Source organism: Melopsittacus undulatus, chromosome 12 (genome assembly GCF_012275295.1).
Source record: "Melopsittacus undulatus isolate bMelUnd1 chromosome 12, bMelUnd1.mat.Z, whole genome shotgun sequence".
Taxonomy (NCBI): domain Eukaryota; kingdom Metazoa; phylum Chordata; class Aves; order Psittaciformes; family Psittaculidae; genus Melopsittacus; species Melopsittacus undulatus.
Window position 1 is genome coordinate 2,832,671 of NC_047538.1, and position 18,642 is coordinate 2,851,312.

General features: G+C 57.4%; 1 protein-coding gene across 6 annotated transcripts; it reads left to right on the top strand.

Annotated features, from left to right (window-relative positions):
• The first annotated feature begins 439 nt into the window (after window positions 1-439).
• On the top strand, window positions 440-18,201 carry ATP13A2 (ATPase cation transporting 13A2). Of its 6 annotated transcripts, none has more exons than XM_034068134.1 (30): window positions 440-578; window positions 2,008-2,406; window positions 6,327-6,400; window positions 6,810-6,977; window positions 7,224-7,282; window positions 7,409-7,523; window positions 7,616-7,695; window positions 8,269-8,346; window positions 8,578-8,647; window positions 9,588-9,722; window positions 9,957-10,023; window positions 11,037-11,168; window positions 11,573-11,728; window positions 12,278-12,388; window positions 12,506-12,552; window positions 12,672-12,860; window positions 12,944-13,150; window positions 13,273-13,386; window positions 13,517-13,673; window positions 14,009-14,129; window positions 14,326-14,450; window positions 14,868-15,028; window positions 15,375-15,488; window positions 15,642-15,721; window positions 16,467-16,619; window positions 16,754-16,850; window positions 16,949-17,172; window positions 17,321-17,472; window positions 17,556-17,728; window positions 17,890-18,201. In XM_034068134.1, exons 2-30 carry the CDS (start codon window positions 2,400-2,402, stop codon window positions 18,058-18,060), a joined length of 3,537 nt encoding a protein of 1,178 aa, XP_033924025.1. In that variant the 5' UTR covers window positions 440-578; window positions 2,008-2,399; the 3' UTR covers window positions 18,061-18,201. The 6 variants fall into 6 exon arrangements, 5 of the variants coding, with proteins under 5 accessions (XP_033924025.1, XP_033924024.1, XP_033924027.1 ...); XM_034068133.1 differs by lacking the exon at window positions 440-578 and adding an exon at window positions 1,527-1,560; XM_034068136.1 differs by lacking the exon at window positions 440-578 and having other exon boundaries at window positions 1,627-2,118; window positions 2,214-2,406.
• Window positions 18,202-18,642: the final 441 nt, after the last annotated feature.

Consider the following 18,642-nt stretch of genomic DNA (forward strand, 5'->3'; position numbering starts at 1 on the left):
AGGGCAATGTTGGAAGCATCTCACCCTGTTCTGGAATCTCCTGGGAATCACTTGGGCACCTGGAGCCCACAGGGTCAAAGGCCAGTGGCAGTGCTGTTAGGACAGAGGTGTCTTGCCACTGCCCTGCTTGTTGAGCTTACTTTCTATTCCAGCTCCTTAAGTAGAGTTATTACAACAGGGTTGAGTCTTCCTCTTTGCTCCAGTACAAGTGGGTTTGTAGCTCCTGATTGCCCCAACTTGTGATGCTCAGGGTGGGTTGTGGCTTGGAGCAGCAGTTTTTGGTCTTAGGGGGGTGGAGAGAAGGGAAGTGCTGTGTTTTGCTCTCTAATAGATAAAATTTATATCTAGATGGAGTAAATACTTCTGGAAATGTCATGATGCTGCTTCTGAGATGCGCAGTGCTCACCACGATGCTGCCAGTGAGCAGCAGCTGAAGACACAAGTAGCAGAAGAAGCTGTCTCCAAGGCTTAATCCCCAAATGACCAGGGTTTTTCCCTATAGTTAGCTATCCCACCGCAATGGAACCTCCTGGCTGCCTCAGGAAGCTGAGCTGATGTTGCTGCCTTAATATTCAGTGGTAGGAATACTTGGGGGCTGCAATTCTGTGTCACTGAATTGCCCATCTTTTCTGTGTCTTCAGTGTCGGAGCAAACTGCTCCAGCGCAAGTGTCCCTGCCCTTGGCAGGGGTTGGAACTGGAAGAGCCAGGGAAAACATTGGCTTTATCTCACTTCCTGGCACAGAAACCAAAGCTCCTTGGTGCGGGGATGGGGATGGGGGTGCAGTTGCATTTGGGGTGAGGGGGTCAGAGCAGCCCTGCTTATAGCATTGGGATTGCAGTGGTTGGAGCCCCACAAAGCAGAGCTGTGGCTGGGAGGGTTGTGCTCTGCTCTACGGGAGCAGTGTGGGGTTGAGCCCAGTTCGTGGCTTCAGAATCCCCCTTGGAGCAGCTTTCCAGGAGGAAACCCTTCCCCAGTGTGCAAATGAGTGAAGAGAAAACGGGGGGGGCTGCAAACCCCCTTTTGGGGGGAATCATGTGGGGGTGCAAGCCTCCTTTAGGGGTACAGAGCCCATTGTTTTTCCTTGCAGGATATGGGGGTGCAAAGCCTTATTTGGGGGGCAGAGCCAGTGCATTTCCTTGCAAGATGTGGGTTACAAAGCACGCTTTGTGGGGCAGCCTTTTGCCTTTCTTTGCAGGATATGGGGGTGAAAACCCCTTTGGGGGGGCAGAGCCAGTGCATTTCTTTGCAAGATGTGGGGGTACAAAGCCCTTTTGGTGGGGCAGAGCCAGTGCATTTCCTTGCAGGTTATGGGGGGGGTGCAAGCCCTTTTTTGGGGTGTGGAGCCTGGTGCATTTCCTTGCAGGATGTGGGGTTTAAAAGCACTTTTTGGGGTGCGGCCCTTTGCCTTTCCTTGCAAGATACGAGGAGCAAAACCCTAACAGGTTATGTTGGGATGCTGCTTCGCTTTGGGGGGGGGCGTCAGTGACTACAAGTCCCAGCATCCCCCATGCTCCTCCCTTCCGGGGCTCCCGCCCGTGTCCGCCCGCCATGAGCGCAGGTCGGGGGGGGGGGTCCACTCCGGGTGTTTGGGGGTGCAGAAGGGGTGCAGGGACCCCCCCCCCCGCTTGCCACATAGGGGTTCGCGCATCGTGCGTGGCTCTGGGGTTGCACTTTGCTGTGCGGGTTGGGGCTTGCATTAGAATGCAAGGGAGGAGCGCACCTTCACTCTTATTTGGCGTTATTTTGCCCTTTTTTTTCCCCTATTTCGCCCTATTTTGCAGCACGGGGAGAAGGTGGGGATGGTGCAGAGCGGGCTGCGCACACACACGCACCCCCCTCATGGATTTTGGAGGGGGGTCAGAGCGAAGAGAGGGGAGCAGCATCACCCCCGAGGAGCCTTTAGCGCACGCTGGGGTGCTGCGGGTCTGGCAAGCGCGGATCCGGATTCTGGGCTTGTGTCATTATGGGGGAGCTGCTGCCTTTAATGGGTGCTTTCTTACTGCAGAACCGGTTTGGCTTCACATCCCATCGGGACACTGGCGCTCAGCCCTGCTCCGGCCGGCACCGCTCCATGGGACCATGTGGAGAGGCTCCTGCTGATGAATCCACCCAGAACGTAGGGAAACGAAACCCAAAGTGACGCTTTCGGATGCTCCGAAAGGCTGCGGCTGGATCCCTGCGGCACAGCGGGAGCTGCTTCCCTGCCAGCAGGTTATTCCCACGCGGTGTTAGGGATCCTGCGAGCTCGCTGGGATCTGCAGCTGGAGCAGAGGAGCCTTTGGTGGGATCATCGTGCGGACAAGGTGGATATTGAGGTTACAAAGGACCACGCTGCCTGGCTGACCCTGCGAGCCGAGCATCCCGGGGTTGTCTCCCGTCGGGAACGGACGTAATGCAATGTCGGGTGAGTGAAGTCTCAGTCAGTGTCTGGGCCGGCTGTGGCTTGGCTTTACAGCCAAAAGACCCTTTGGAAGGTGGGGAGAATGCATCCAGGTGTTCAGAAGAGGCTGGGGAATGCAGTGTTGAGCTGGAGAAAGCATCCTTGTGTCTGTGGCATTTCTCATTCCATGTAGAACCAGTGCAGCCCTCCCCACCTTCTTGTTTCCTTTTGAATTTGCCCTGGTTGACATGGAGGAGCGTCTGAATGAGAAAGGAAGAGCTTTGTGGCAGGAAAGGGAAGAGGGCAGCACCCATTGCAGAGCTCCTGGGGTGCCTGGCTGTGCCATGGCTGTGGTCCCTGCCACCATGGTTGCTGCCAGTGTGTCCACCCCACTTCCAGCCCCTCAGACCCCCTTGGCCCCATCTTTTGCTTCACATCCACAGCATAGCAACACTATGTGTTGTCCAAAGCCCCTCTCCAGGTTTCTCAAAGAGGCACCTGCCAGCCACGGATGCTGTCTCCAGGGGTAGGAGATACACTAATCCTGCCTTAACACCCCAAAACAGGGGTGCTGGGCTGCAAGGAGCACATCCCTCCTCTCCCTCAGTGTGATAGAGCCCTTTATTTAACCAAGATATGGGGAAAACGTGGGGTTTGGCTCTAAACAACCTCTTGCTGCGTGGCCAATGGTTGCCGAGCAAGGATGCTCCCGAAGCACTGGGAACTTCTCTCTGGCTTGTGCCATACAGGTTGTTCCTGCAAGCCTGGGTTAAGAGAGGGCAGTGTGATCCCTGCCCAGCGTGGGGCAGAAACCTGCCTTGCTGGAAGGGTTTGACCCCATTAGGCAATTGACCATTGCCTTAGCCAGTGGTGTCAGCGTGTGGTGAAGCAAATGCTGGCTGTGCCACCACCTTCATCAGGGACTGTAGGGATAGGACAAGGGGTGATGGGTTCAAACTGAAACAGGGCAAGTTCAGGTTGGAGATAAGGCAGAAGCTATTCCCTGTGAGGGTGCTGAGGTGCTGGCACAGGGTGCCCAGAGAAGCTGTGGCTGCCCCATCCCTGGCAGTGTTGAAGGCCAGGTTGGACACAGGGGCTTGGAGCAGCTGCTCCAGTGGAAGGGGTCCCTGCCTGTGGCAGGGGTTGGAGCTGGATCAGCTTTAAGGTCCCTTCCAGCACAAACCTTTCTATGAGTTTATGATTCCCTGCAAATCCAGCCAGGAACCAGTCTGAGGTGAGCAGAACTGCTGGGTGAGCTCTTTGCCTACAAGGACTTGATTCCCTCACCCATCTCCAGGGCTGGATGCATGAGCACGATTCCCCTGGGATTACCGGTGACGGCAGAGCCCGAATCTCCCTATTCCACATCCCCACCTGGAATGGAGCCGTCTCCTTTTGTTTCTCCCAGCCTTGGGCTGTTCCTGCTGGCGGCTGCTGCCAGGTCCGGGTAGGACCAGACCTCCTGGTGGAACATGTTTGCTCCGGCTCCAGCATGTTCTCACCGCTTGGCTCATGTGGATGAGCTGATACTGGCTGGGTGGGAAGGGCAGGAGGATCCCAGCCCTCACTGGGTCTGGGCATGCCGCTGTCCATGACGTCTCCCATCCCAGAGGAAAGCCTGAAGGCTGCTCTGGAAGTTCCTCCTGTTGCCCTACAGGATCCAAGCACCCTGCTCCTTTCCCCATCCCCCCTTCCTTCCTTTTCTGTGTCTCCAAGGGCCCAGATTGACCCTGCCAACCCCATCCCATTGATCAGACAGCACCATGTGGATGGAGGGATGGAGAAGGATGAAGGGAGAATGAAGGATGGATGGATGGATGGATGGATGGATGGATGGATGAATAAATGGTGGGTGGATGGATGGATGGATGGATGGATGGATAACACTGCTCATTATGGAGCATCCAGCTGGGAACAGAAGAGCACAGGGAGATCTGGGAGTCCTTTTGGGGTTTGTTTGCTTCAAGAAAGATGTTTGTAAAGGTCTGTGGCTGCAAAGGGAGCCTGTGGAGAAGGTCTCTGCGACCAGCACACATCTGCTGGGGGCAGAACCCTGGGGTAGGGACCAGCGCTGGTGTTCACAAATGGTCCTGGCCTGGGGCTGCTTTGCAGGAGGTGTTCAGTGCCATGGAATGTGTGGTCTCAAGGTTTCCAGCTCTGCTTGGATGCCAGGACATGTGCTAAATGGGAGGGCATCACAGAATCCCAGGCTGAATCACAGGGAAGAGCTTGTGCCTAAGAGCTCATCTCAGTCTCCCCTCCGGCAGGTTAAAGCCATTCCCCTTGGCCTGTCCTTGCACACGCTGATGAAGGTCCCTCTGCAGCAATTCCAATTCTCGGCTCCCCTCTTCCCTTTACACCCACTCCTGGTTGTTGTATCCCTCTTGATCCCTGCTTAGCAGCCGAGGGAGCAGCACGTCTTGTCCCAGGGCTCTCCATAGAGGCACAGCAGGTGCCCTGCGCTGTGTTTGCCCACGAGGTGTGGCCTCTGCTCCAGGATTCAAACCGGTGGCACAGCTCCGGCGTGCTCTGCCCGGGTGCTGCCCGGCTGCACGGATCCCATCCCCGCATCCCATCCCATCCCAGCCGTGACGGCTCCGGTGCAGCCGGTGGGGTGAGTCAAGGCAACAGCCCTATCTCGCTTGCTGTGCTCTGGGGAGCAGCCGGGATGGGAGCAGGAGGTGAGGAGCCTGATGGCGATGGGATGGTGCAAGGATGGAGCCGGCTGCGGCTGCGACTCCTCCTAAAGCGTTGCTGCTTGTAAGGTCTTAAAGTGTGAGTGCAGGTGGAGACGTGGCTGTGCTTGGATCTTGGAATCATGGAATGGTTTGGGTTGGAAGGGACCTTAAAGCTCCCGCAGCTCCAACCCCTGCCACGGGCAGGGACCCCTTCCACTGGAGCAGCTGCTCCAAGCCCCTGTGTCCAACCTGGCCTTGAACACTGCCAGGGATGGGGCAGCCACAGCTTCTCTGGGCACCCTGTGCCAGCGCCTCAGCACCCTCACAGGGAACAGCTTCTGCCTTATCTCCAACCTGAATCTCCCTTGTTAAGCTTAAATCCACCCATCCAGGTGGATTTTCCCAGCACAGCTCCCACCCGGCATGTAACTGGTTAATCCAGTGACCTCCTGGAAACAAGAACCTGCCCCAACCAGGAAGTGATCCGCATGCTCCAGGGCTGGGAGCTCGCTCCTGGGTTGGTGTTTGTGCCACGTGTTATCTCCCTGCTGCTGCTTTAAGATCCCAGAGCTGGGACGCCGCAGCTCGTAATCCCATGTGGATATAGGGATAATGAGCAAGTTCAGCTTTGTGGCATGGAGAGTAATGATTAAAATCCACCTGGGATAATCCCTTCCTGTGGCAGGGAGTTGGAACTGGATGCACTTAAGGTCCTTTCCAACCCAAACCAGTGTGATGATGGCGATGCCTCCAGCAATCCCCATCTCCCAGGCTGGGGATCAGCAGGAATTGGAGGTGCTGAGCCACACTGGACATCCTTAAAACTGGAAAACACCAATGTTGTGGCCCCCTCCTCCATGCAGGGAGGAACACAAGGAGCAAACAAGCATGAAAAGCGCCTGAGAGAGCTCTCCCTGCACTTGGCCTGGCTCTGGACCAGCCCCGCTCCCTTCCAATGGCTGCTAAGCTGCTGGGCTTGTGCCAGCTGTTCTCCTTGGGCTCCTTTGACATCGTTCGTGTGACCATCACGTGCCACAGGCAGGTGACTGGGAGGTCCTGGGGTGCCCCATGCCCACAGCATCCCCTTCCCAAAGCAGCTTTGCCGGGAGTGCGAATGGAAGAGGGGACACTGAGCCCAGCCACCTCCTGGGATTGATCCAGGGATGTCATTGCTGCAGCCGGGAGCCCATCACCGCGGCAGCTCCTAAACAACCCCTGGGATCAGCAGTCTTTATTCCCCAACTCCTGTGTTCTTTGGCTTTGCAGACAGCAGCAGGCTGCTGGGGAGCCAGCGGCCGGGATACGGGACGCTGCAGACGGACACGGACACATCCCACATGGTAGGTGTGGGGAGGGAGGCAGCGTCGTGCTGGGCTGGCACAAAAACTGGGGGTTAGCATAGGATCCCAACCTGGTTTGGGTTAAAGGGACCTGAAACTCCTCCAGCTCCAACCCCTGCCATGGGCAGGGACCCCTTCCACTTGCTCCGAGCCCTGTCCAAGAATTGCTTGTGCCTAAGAGCTCATCTCAGTCTCCCCTCTGGCAGGTTAAAGCCATTCCCCTTGGCCTGTCCAACACCGGCACAAGACAATGGTTTTTCAGCCCCAAATTTGCTTTGCTGTCCCCTGCCTGGTGTTAAACCATGCCAGGACTCAGGGCTTCCATCAGTGCAGGATGCAGATGCTTTGCTGACCTTCATGCTTGTTTTAGGAGCAAGCATTCCCATATAGGTCTCCTCCTTTCTTCCAGGAGGTCACGGGCTACCAGACCAAGTCATGGCGGGTGGCCCTGTGCCACATTGGCTCTGTGCTGACAGCAGGGCTGCTCCTCGTCCTTTTCCATTGGAAGCCAAGCCTGGAGGTGCAGGTGAAGTGCAAACCCTGTGCCCTCAGCCAGGCCGACTGGGTCATCATCAGAGTAAGTCCTGGGAAGGTCTGGGGTTGGGCTCTGCTGTTGGCTTCCCAGGATGTCCTTGGGCTTGTTCCTTCCTGCTTTCCACAGCCACCAGCCTGGCTTTGTGATTCTCTTTATTGTCCCTGCAGCCCATTCAGCATCTGGGAATGGGGCTACTTACCTGGGATGCTATTCCTGTTTGCAGGAGCAGGGGGGATCCATGGGGAGCTCCCCCATTCCCTCTGCTCAGCCCCTGTGCCTTTGTTGCAGGACAAATTCGGACAGTGCTTCACCACCCGTGTGTACACAGAGGCGTTGGGTGAGGGCAGGTGAGTTGGGCTCACATCTGGACACAGCAAGGGGCTCACATCTGCATTTAGCTTCCAGAGAGCAGGCGCCATTTACAGCAGACCTGGTGGGATGGGGAAAGCCTGACCCTTGTTTTCCATCCCAAGCAGCCTGGAGCATCACCCCGGGGCCAGGCTGGAGGACCGCAGGACCAGCATCGCTATTGGTGTGTCGGAAGAGGAGGAGAGCCGGGACACCATCCGGCTCCATGAGAAGGAAGAGGTAACACCTGTGACCCTTCCCACCTCTGCTTTGCAATTCCTCTCCCTTGTGTCCTGCCTTCTTCTCATGTGCTCGTATCCTTCCCTGCTCAGAAGAACATCCTGCGGTACTACCTCTTCGAGGGCATGCGCTATGTCTGGATCGAGCGGCGGCAGATGTACTGCAAAGTCAGGTACTCCTCTGTCCCCTTTGCCACAGTAAAACTCCTTACATCAAGGTTGGGATGCTGGAGAGGGACTCTTCATCAGGGACTGGAGCGATAGGACAAGGGGTTAAGGTCTTTTCCAGCCCAAATGAATCTGGGATTCTGTGATCTCTCTGCTGCTCTCTTTGGCCCCTCATCCCCCTCCATGCGGTCCTGACCCATCGGGAGGTCACACAACCACTGGAGCTGGAGTTTTCTCTGCACTGCAGAGCCTTTGGCGACCATCCCGGGGTGCTGGGTCAAGGAAGCTGCTGCTGTTCCCCGGTTGTTGGTGCTGCCTGGCTTTATGGGTAGAGGAAACCAGGCAAAGCCCTTTGGCAGCTGCCCCGTGCTGGATGCTCCTCTCCGAACTGTGCCCTTTTGTTCCTGCTCCTTGGCACCCGCACGCTGCAGCAGGGGCAGAGGAACAAGATCCTCTCCCTTTCCCAAAGGGTTCTTTTCTGTCAGCAAGGACTTGGACATGGTGTTTGTGTCTCTGGGCCAGGCTCCTGCTGATTTTGACTCCGTTTCCCTGTTTTCCTTTCCCCTGGTGCTTGCCAGCATCTTGGATGAAGGCTGGACCTGCGCAGATCTGCACCTCTCACAGGCTGGGCTCAGCCAACAGGACCACAACACCAGGTAGGGATCTACCAGCTCCATGGGCCATGTGGGGAGCATGGATGAGGCTTTTCCAGGGGCCAGCAAATCCTGGAGCCTGGATTCAGCCTGCATGCAGACCTCAAAGCAGAAGAGGGCTGGATTGCCCTGGCTTGGCTTCTCCATGTAACCAAGCTCCAGACAGTGTGAGTCCCTCAGGACGGAAATGCAGCTTTTCCCTAGCATGGATTTGCTTTCCTGTCCCCTATGCAGAAGGAAGATCTATGGAGCAAACCTCATCGAGGTGCCGGTCAAGTCCTATGCGAGGCTGTTGGTGGAGGAGGTGTGTGTGCATCCACAGTGCTTCCAAAGGGCCTCTTGTCCCAGGGCAGATCCTGCTCCAGGTCCCTCCCTGCCAGTGCTTTGCAGGCCCTTCCTTTTGGGTAGGGAGGAGATCAGAGAAGGCAGAGCTGGTGGAGGGGACCCATCTGGCCTCTTAGCTCAGACAGGAGCATCCCAGATGGCTGCAGAGGTGGCTGAGCATCCTCAGGAGTACCGATCATAAACCAGGCCAGGGAGGATGGAGGGTTTGCAAGCAGTCAGCTAGTGCATCCTCAGGGGAGGGCCAGCTGCTCCTCTGCATCAGCAGCTGGTCCTCAAGGAGCTGGGGAGTCTCACAATCACAGAATCATGGAATCCAGCCTGGTTTGGGTTGGAAGGGGCCTTAAAGCTCCCGCAGCTCCAACCCCTGCCACGGGCAGGGATCCCTTCCACTGGAGCAGCTGCTCCAAGCCCTGTGTCCAACCTGGCCTTGAACACTGCCAGGGATGGGGCAGCCACAGCTTCTCTGGGCACCCTGTGCCAGCACCTCAGCACCCTCCCAGGGAACAGCTTCTGCCTTATCTCCAACCTGAACTTCCCCTGTTTCAGTTTGAACCCATCACCCCTTGTCCTATCGCTCCAGTCCCTGATGAAAAGCTCCTCTCCAGCATCCTTGTAGCCCCCTTCAGACACTGGAAGCTGCTCTGAGGTCTCCACACAGCTTCTCCAGGCTGAACAGCCCCAATGTTCTCACCCTGTCTCCATACAGGAGCTGCTCCAGCCCCTGAGCATCCTCATGGCCTCCTCTGGCCTTGCTCCAACAGCTCCATGTCCTTACTGCACACAGGGCTGCAAGTGGGGTCTCACCAGAGCAGGGCAGAGGGGCAGGATCCCCTCCTTCAACAATGAGCTGGAGGAAGCTCTTCTCCCAAACCCTTCTCACCCTCCTTGTTCCTGTCTAGGTTCTCAATCCCTTCTACATCTTCCAAGTGTTCAGCATCGTGCTGTGGGTCTGTGACGCCTACTACTACTACGCCGCCTGCATCTTCCTCATCTCCACCATCTCCTTAGGACTGTCCCTCTATGAGACAAGGAAGGTTGGTGCTGGGCTTATTTGGGACCAGCAGCTCTGGTGAAACAACCTGTTCACTGCTGCTGGTTGACCTCTGTGCTGATGCTGAACTCCCTCTGAGCCCAGCTGGGTGAGGACAGCCCATGTTCCCAGTGGTGCAGCAGGTTTCCTTGTCCTTCCTCTGTGATCCTGAGCCTTCCAGACCTGGTTTATGGATGCTTTGCTGTGCTTTCTGAGCTGACTGCTCCCTCCCTTGCAGCAAAGCACCACACTGCAGAACATGGCCAAGATGTCAGTGGGTGTCCGAGTGCATCGCTCTGGTGGAGGTGAGTGTGATGCCTGCAATGAGTGAGGGCTCCCGGCATGGATATGGGATGGGGATGATGTGAGACCTGTTAAAAGGGGTTCCTTTAACCCTTTGTGTTGGATCAGCCTGTCAGTGTCCCAGTCTGCCCACATCCTGGTCTGGGGATCCTACTGGACAGCCCACTGTGTCAGAGGGGGTATTCAACCAACCTGTTGGGACCTGCAGTGGCAGCGTCACCAAGTCCCTTATTTCAGTTCTTCAAATCTTTGGATATTTACACAAAAAGGGCTTCAGATGAAGGGGTTTCTTGTACAAAAGGCAAGTTTGTGACAGGAGGAGGGTCAGTGATAGCACACGGAGCGTGAAACCAGCCTGGAGCAACAGGCAGCCAGACTGTAACCACTGAAGAGGGGCTTGGGACAAGGGCCTGCAGGGACAGGCCAAGGGGAATGGCTTGAACCTGCCCGAGCAGGGGAGACTGAGATGAGCTCTTAGGCACAAGCTGTTCCCTGTGAGGGTGCTGAGGCGCTGGCACAGGGTGCCCAGAGAAGCTGTGGCTGCCCCATCCCTGGCAGTGTTGAAGGCCAGGTTGGACACAGGGGCTTGGAGCAGCTGCTCCAGTGGAAGGGGTCCCTGCCCGTGGCAGGGGTTGGAGCTGGAGGAGCTTTAAGGACCCTTCCAACTGAAACCATTCCAGGTTCATTCCAGGACAGCTGCTCTGTGGTTTGTCAGCTGCATGGTACCATCTGGTTCCCATTCCTGCAGGGATTACAACAGAGCCTGGCTGTGGGGTCTCCCCTCCACCCTCCATTACTCCTCTCAGCATGTGCTAAGGTGGCAGCTTGCATTGCCTGCAGAGCTGTAGTGGAGCAGATACTGCGCGTGCCAGCACCCTGGAAGCAGCAGCTCTGTTTCACCCTTATAAAGTCTCCTTAAGGCTCCAACTTCCATTAGGTCCCAGTTTTCCCTAATCCCACCCCCCCTCCAAGTCCTTTTCCCAACGGTGTCTGAGCACTCCATGCTCTCTTCCAGAGGAGATGGTGGTGAGCTCTGCAGACCTGGTGCCGGGCGACTGCATCAGCCTGCCTGCGGATGGGATGCTGGTCCCCTGCGATGCTGCGCTGCTGACGGGCGAGTGCATGGTCAATGAGAGCATGCTGACGGGTGAGAGCTGGGGATGGGGACACGGAGCAAACCCTGCATCTCCTTGTGTCCTCCTCCATCCCTTTCCCATGCAGGCTGGTTGGATCCTGACACACCCCCCCAGGGTGATAAACCTCCTCCTATGATGTTCCTCCTCTGTCCATGATGTTCCTTCTCCCTCCATGATGTTCCTCCTCCCTTCCATTATGTTCCTCCTTCCTCCATGATGTTCCTTCTCCCTTCCATGATGTTCCTTCTCCCTTCCATGATGTTCCTCCTCCCTCCATGGCCTTCCTCCTCCCTCCATGATGTTCCTCCTCCCTTCCATGATGTTCCTTCTCCCTCCATGATGTTCTTTCTCCCTTCCATGATGTTCCTCCTCCCTCTATGATGTCCCTCTTCCCTCCATGGTGTTCCTCCTGCAGGGGAGAGCGTGCCAGTGATGAAGACCCCTCTCCCAGCTGGCAGCACCATCTATTCCCCCGAGGAGCACAGGCGGCACACGTTGTTCTGTGGGACACAGGTCATCCAAGCCAAGTCCTATGTGGGCAGGGAAGTGCTGGCTGTGGTGACCCGCACAGGTAAGGGATTAAGGGATAAAGCCGGGATTAAGCTGCATCCTTTGAAACAGGGACTTTAAGGTCCAGAGAAGGGCAATGGAGCTGGTGCAGGGCCTGGAGCCCAGGTGTGATGGGGAACGGCTGAGGGACCTGGGGGATTCAGATGGAGAAGAGAAGGCTCAGGGGGGACCTGATGGCTCCCTACAAGTGCCTGACAGGAGGATGGAGCCAGGAGGGGCTGGGCTCCCAAGGAACAAGGGATGGGACAAGAGGAAACGGCCTCAAGCTGCACCAGGGCAGGTTTAGATGCAGCTGAGGAACAATTCCTGCCCCAGAGGGTGCTCAGGCATTGGAACAGGCTGCCCAGGGCAGGGCTGCAGTCACCAGCCCTGCAAGGGTTCACACATGGAGACGAGGCCTCAGTGCCATGGGCTAGGGAAGGCCTTGGCAGTGCTGGGCAGTGGTTGGGCAGGATTAGCTTAAAGGTCTTGTCCAACCCAGCTGATTCTATGATTCCATTGTTCTATTCCATGCCTTTGCCCATGGTTACTTCCTGCCCTTCTCCCACAGGGTTCTGCACAGCCAAAGGGGATCTCATCAGCTCCATCCTCTACCCCAAACCCGTGAGCTTCAAGTTCTACAAGGATGCTGTGAAGTTTGTCCTGTTCCTCGCTGTCCTGGGTAGGTTGAACACAGAGGCTCGGCCAGGAGCAGCCAAACTCCTCTGCCATGGGTGAACTCCCCCTTCATCTGCTTTGCTTTGTAACCAAGCCCATTCTCCTCCCTCCTCCTGCACAGCTTTTATCGGCACGCTCTACAGCATCTTCATCTTGGTTAAAAACCAGGTAGGACTGTGGGGGCTTGGGCGTCCTGGAGCACCCTGGGACCATCAGCAGATGTGTCTGGAGATGGGTGAGCACTGTCAGGATGCCCACCCCTCCTCCTCCTCCTCCTCACCTACCAGGTCCCCATGGGGCAAATCATCATCCGTGCCCTCGACCTCGTCACTGTCATCGTGCCCCCGGCTCTCCCGGCTGCCATGACCGTGGGCACCATCTATGCCCAGAACAGGCTGAAGAAACAGGGCATCTTCTGCATCAGCCCTCCCCGGATCAACCTCTGCGGGAAGATCCGTCTGGTTTGCTTCGACAAGGTGAGGCTTGAGCATCACCACCATGGGACCGGCGTTCCCGTCTCCAGGGGCTGCTGTGGACCCTTCCATCCTCATCCTCACAGACAGGAACCCTCACGGAGGAAGGGCTGGATGTGTGGGGGGTGGTTCCACTGGAGAACAACCACTTCATGCCCATCGTCCATGAGCCCCGCTGCCTGCCTGCTGGTCCCTTGCTCTACTCACTGGCCACTTGCCACACGGTCTCGGTGCTAAGGGCGCAGCCCATCGGGGACCCTGTGGACCTCAAGATGTTGGAGTCTACTGGCTGGGTAAGCAAAGTGATGGGCAAGGTGCCTGTCTGGAAAGAAGGAGGTGGGACACAGCAGGAGAAGGGGGGTTTGAAACCATCCATGGGATGGATAGCATCTATCTCAGCATGCCTTGGTTTCAGCGCCTGGAGATGATGGAGGAGGAGGAAGGCGAGCTCCCTGCCTCCCAGCAGTTTGGGATGAAGGTCTTGGCTGTGGTGAAACCTCCACCTGAGGAAGAGCAGCCGCGGGACAGGGTACATCCCATGGAGCAGAGACGCTCCAGTTCCCCACACAGCAAAGGGTGGTTGTGCTCCGCAGCCCCTGGACGGGTTGTACCCCCAGAGAAGGTCCTGCCTGGCCCTGACACCTTCTCCCTCTCCACAGAAGCACCAGTTACCTGTGGGGATCCTCCGGAGGTTCCCCTTCTCCTCCTCCTTGCAGAGGATGAGTGTCCTGGTGAAGCTGCCTAGTGAAGCCTCAGCCCACGTCTATGTCAAGGGTGCTCCGGAGATGGTGGCCAGCCTCTGCAGGAAGGAGACTGGTATGTGATGGAGATGGGGCTTCACTGTCACTGCCCTGGTCCTGCTGCGCCATCATCCATCTGCATCCCTGCTACTCATCCCCAAAGGGAATTCTCCTTGGTGATGCTGTGGGGCAGTCCCCATACGCACAGGGCTTTGGATTAGCTTCATAGAACCATAGAATGGATAGGGTTGGAAGGGACCTTCGAGACCTTCAGCCATGTTGGGGGAAGCAAATAGGAGCTGGAAGACGGGGACTGGATGAGCATCCAAAGCTGTTTAATCCTTTGGGAGCTTGAACCCTGCATTCATCCACGAGCAATCTTGACCTTGGTTTTCCCTTCATGGCTGGCAGTGCCCATGGATTTCTCCCAGATGCTGCGGCACTACACCACGGATGGGTTCCGGGTCCTGGGTCTGGCTTCCAAACCCCTGAGTTCAGTGACCACGTTCGAGGAGGCCCTGCAGCTCCCCAGGTTGGTGCCAGCGACTTCTCTGTCCATTTGGACCTTGTTTCTCCAAGCATTTCATGGAATGTTTCATTGCTCTGAAGTCTGCTCCATCCCAGCAGCATGCAGGGAATTCCTTCCAAACCCACCCTGGGTTTTAGCTGTTCATAGCAGTTGATGCTTGTGTTGAAGATGGTGTTGAAGGGGTTGTTGTATCCTCCAGGGAAGCTGTGGAGAGCAGCCTGGGCTTCCTGGGCTTCCTCGTCATGAAGAACGTGCTCAAGCCGGAGTCTGCACCCGTGATTCACCTCCTGCGGAACGCCAACATCCGCCCCATCATGGTGACAGGTGACCCTGCAGGGGGAATGGGGCTTGGGAAGAGATGGGACATGGTCAGCCCTTGGTGTGCTGCAAGGGGTGAAGGGTTCTCCACCAGGAATCGTGAATCCCAGCCTAGTTTGGGTTGAAGGGACCTTAAAGCTCATCCAGCTCCAACCCCTGCCACTGGAGTAGATTGCTCCAAGCCCAGCCTTGAACACTGCCAGGCCTGGGGCACCCCCAAATCCTCCTCTTCGGGGCTGCTCCATCCACTCCCCACCCAGCCTGTAAGGAACACGCTGTCCCCCAGTAACACCGGCAAGCAAAGGGCTCCCCAGCACGGAGGTTGGGAGGGGGGATGTGGCAGGTTTGCGCTGCTCCTGTTGGCTGCAGGACCCCGTGCAGCATCGCTGCCGGTGGGTGCTGAGCCCCGTCCCTCTCTGCTAGGAGACAACATGCTCACGGCCATGAACGTGGCTCGGAGCTGCCGCATGGTGGAGCCCAAGGAGCGGGTGATCTTTATCAGCGCCTCCCCTCCCAGCCACCACCAACCCGCGGCCCTCAAGTTCATCCCGGCCGAGCATTCCCAGGGCGAGGAGCAGCCGGAGGTGGGTCCCGAGGCAGCGCCCGTGATCAGGGGACTCTGCCCTGATCCCTCAGAGCCGCGGGTCTGCCTCTTAACGCCTCCATTGGGAGAAGACGTCCTCCTCCTGTTTCTCCCTATGAGCACATCATGGTGGAGCGGATGCTCCAAACACACCCAGCACCTCACAGGGCTTGCTCCCATAAGCTCTTTATCCCAAATCCCATCCTTTATATGCGTGAACTGGAGCTTTAAGGGACGCTGCTTTATCCACAGTTCCTTCACCCCCTGCTCCATGCGCGTTGAGGATGCTGGTTCCGAGCCTTGCCCAGGGGCTGGAGCTGTGGGAAAGGAGCTGTTTTCCCTTGCAGGGTCTGTCCCAGCCAAGGGATGGATGTTTCCTGCAGCCTCAGTCCTGCCACTTCGCCCTGAACGGCAAATCCTTCGCTGTGCTTTGTGAGCACTTTGCTGAGCTGCTGCCCAAGGTGAGTCCCATGGCTGGGAGCCCTCCAGAACTGAGTGCCATGGGGGGGGTTCTTTGCTGGTGCAAGATGCCTCTGCCCTGCTGAGCTGGCAAAGCTCAGGACAGGCAGGGATGAGGATGCTGTGGTACAAACAGAGAGTTCTCTTCATTGCAGATCCTCATCCAAGCCACCGTGTTCGCCCGCATGTTGCCCGAGCAGAAGACTCAGCTGGTTTGCAGCCTGCAGGAGCTCGAGTGAGTACCCCCATGGAGGGAGGGAGAGGGGATTAGCAGCAGCTCAGGGAGGGGATCCTGCCCCTCTGCTGTGCTCTGGGGAGACCCCTCCTGCAGCCCTGATCCAGCTCTGGGGCAGCAGCACAAGAGGGACCTGGAGCTGCTGGAGCGAGGCCAGAGGAGGCCATGGAGCTGCTGCGAGGGCTGGAGCAGCTCTGCTCTGGAGCCAGGCTGAGAGAGCTGGGCTGGGGCAGCCTGGACAAGAGAAGGCTCCTGAAGGGGAGACCTGAGAGCAGCTCCAGTGCCTGAAGGGGCTGCAGGAAAGCTGGAGAGGGGCTTGGGACAAGGGCCTGTAGGGACAGGCCAAGGGGAATGGCTTGAACCTGCCTGAGGGGAGACTGAGCTGAGCTCTTAGGCAGAAGCTGTTCCCTGTGAGGGTGCTGAGGCGCTGGCACAGGGTGCCCAGAGAAGCTGTGTCTGCCCCATCCCTGGCAGTGTTCAAGGCCAGGTTGGACACAGGGGCTTGGAGCAGCTGCTCCAGTGGAAGGGGTCCCTGCCCATGGCAGGGGTTGGAGCTGGAGGAGCTTTAAGGTCCCTTCCAACCCAAACCAGGCTGGGGTTCCAGGATCCTATGCTTAGTGCAGAAGCTGTTGGCAGCTGCAGGTCACATCCTGCCCTCTCCCAGATGTGGGCTGATCCTTGGGGATTTCAGTCTTGCAGCCCCAGCTCTTTTCCCCCATTCCCTCCTGATCCCTTCTCACCACAGCTACTGTGTGGGGATGTGTGGGGACGGTGCCAACGACTGTGGGGCTCTGAAGGCGGCTGACGTGGGCATCTCGCTGTCGGAGGCAGAGGCATCAGTGGCTTCACCCTTTACCTCCCATGTGGCCAACATCGAGTGTGTGCCCACTGTGATCCGGTGAGCTGCTGGGACCCGCATGTTGGGGGGTACAGCCAGGGTGGGAGGCCTTCTGAGTGCCTCCGACCCCTCTTTGGGACAGCTCATGGCAAGGATGCTGTGCCTGGTGGGTCAGCCTCTCTCTATCCCTGCAGGGAGGGCAGGTGCTCACTGGTCACCTCCTTTGGTGTCTTTAAGTACATGGCCCTGTACAGCCTGGTGCAGTTTGTGTCCGTCCTGCTGCTCTACACCGTGAGTCTTCAAATGCCTTCGGGTCACCTCATCCCACTTGGGGTTTATTCTGGCTCTTTCCTATCCCTACACTGAGCCCTGAGGTTTCTGCTTCCCAGATCAACACCAACCTGAGTGATTTCCAGTTCCTCTTCTTCGACCTCATCATCACCACCACAGTGGCTGTGCTGATGGGTCGGACTGGTCCTGCCTCGGAGCTGGGAGTGGAGCGTCCCCAAGGGGCATTGATCAGTGTCCTCGTGCTGGGCAGCCTCCTCCTGCAGACAGCTCTGCTCATCACCGTGCAGGTCCTCAGCTACTTCATCACTGTCTCACAGAGCTGGTAAGGGACCCAGCTTCACCTGGGTTTGGTGATGGGAAGGATCACAACGGAGCCCAAGCGTTTGGCCTTGCTTTTGGCATCAAGGATGCATCCGGCCACGCTGCGTGGCTCCTGGCTGACCCTCTGCCTTGTCCCCTGCCTGGCTCAGGTACGTGCCACTGAACAGCACGGTGACAGCTCCCCAAAACCTGCCCAACTACGAGAACACGGTCCTGTTCTGTGTCACGGGCTTCCAGTACCTCATCCTGGCCGTCGCCATGTCCAAGGGGTACCCATTCCGGGAGCCGCTCTACACCAACGGTGAGGGTGATGATGGTCATGAGGGTGAAGAGAGACATCAAACCTTCATCCTGCTCCTCAGCCCTCTTCTTTCTCCCCCTCAGTGCTGTTCTTGGTGGTCCTCATTCTCCTCTTTGGCCTCATGATATGGTTGACCCTCTACCCATTGGGCTTCCCCAAAACCCTGCTGAAGCTGCAGGACATCGATGACTTGAACTTCAAGCTGCTGCTGCTGGGGATTGCTGCCCTCAACTTCTTCACTGCCTTCGTGCTGGAGGTAGGTGGGCATAGGGCACACGAGGGACAGCATCATCCCTTTGGGTCCACCCGAGCAAGCCCTTGTCCAGGAGCCATGGAGGGAGCAGGGCTCACTTTGGCATCGGCTCTGCTCTCCCTTTGGCACCCCCAATGCCTGTTCTCACCCCATCCTCACTGCAGACTGCCCTGGACCACGGCCTCCTCGGCTGCCTCCGCAGGCTGCGCCGCAGGAAACCATCCAAGAAGCTCTTCAAGAGGCTGGAGAAGGAGCTGAGGCAGCAGCAGCCGCCCTGGCCCCCCCTCAACCAACCGCTCTTTGCGACACCCAAGATGTCCATTGCTGTCAGATAACACAGCCCTGGCTCTGCTGCCCTCAGCCCGTGGACACTCGGTTATTTATTCATCCTGGTAAAGGGAGGGATGCGGCAGGAAGGATCCTGTGGGAAGACCCTCAGCATCGTGGCTGTGGGGAGGAGATGGTGGGAAAGCCAACTGGGGGAGAAGGTCCGGAAGAGGAGAAACCATCTCCTCTCAGCCCTTCCTGCAGGCCCTCTCCTGCTCCCATGGACCCACCTCCCCACCGGGGGCACCAGTACTGTTACACAGGGGGATGCCACCTCCTTTTCCCTCTCCTGACTGTCCTACACCACCAATCCCGATGCTCTCACGGTGAGGACACCAACTGCAACCTCCCATCTGCTCACTGTGACAGAAGAGCCCTGCAGCCTCCCCAAGCAAGCGCCCTGGATGTGTAGGAACTGTTTACAAAGCCCCCCTCATCCCCAGCTTGCAAAGGATGCTGCTCAGCCCCAGGACCAGCCGTGGGCCCCCTGCGCTTGTGATGCTCCCACAGAGCAGTTCTGCTTTTGGGTTATTGGACCTTTGTAGCATTAAAACCCCCCAAATCTCTGTATTTTTTAACTCTCCTGCAGT

Bases quoted from the DNA above. Each gene is read 5' to 3' on its own strand.
- ATP13A2 (XM_034068134.1), top strand. The intron at 14,451-14,867 runs GTGACCCTGCAG...CCTCTCTGCTAG, and splicing joins CCGCCCCATCATGGTGACAG to GAGACAACATGCTCACGGCC. The intron at 17,473-17,555 runs GTGAGGGTGATG...TCTCCCCCTCAG, and splicing joins GGAGCCGCTCTACACCAACG to TGCTGTTCTTGGTGGTCCTC.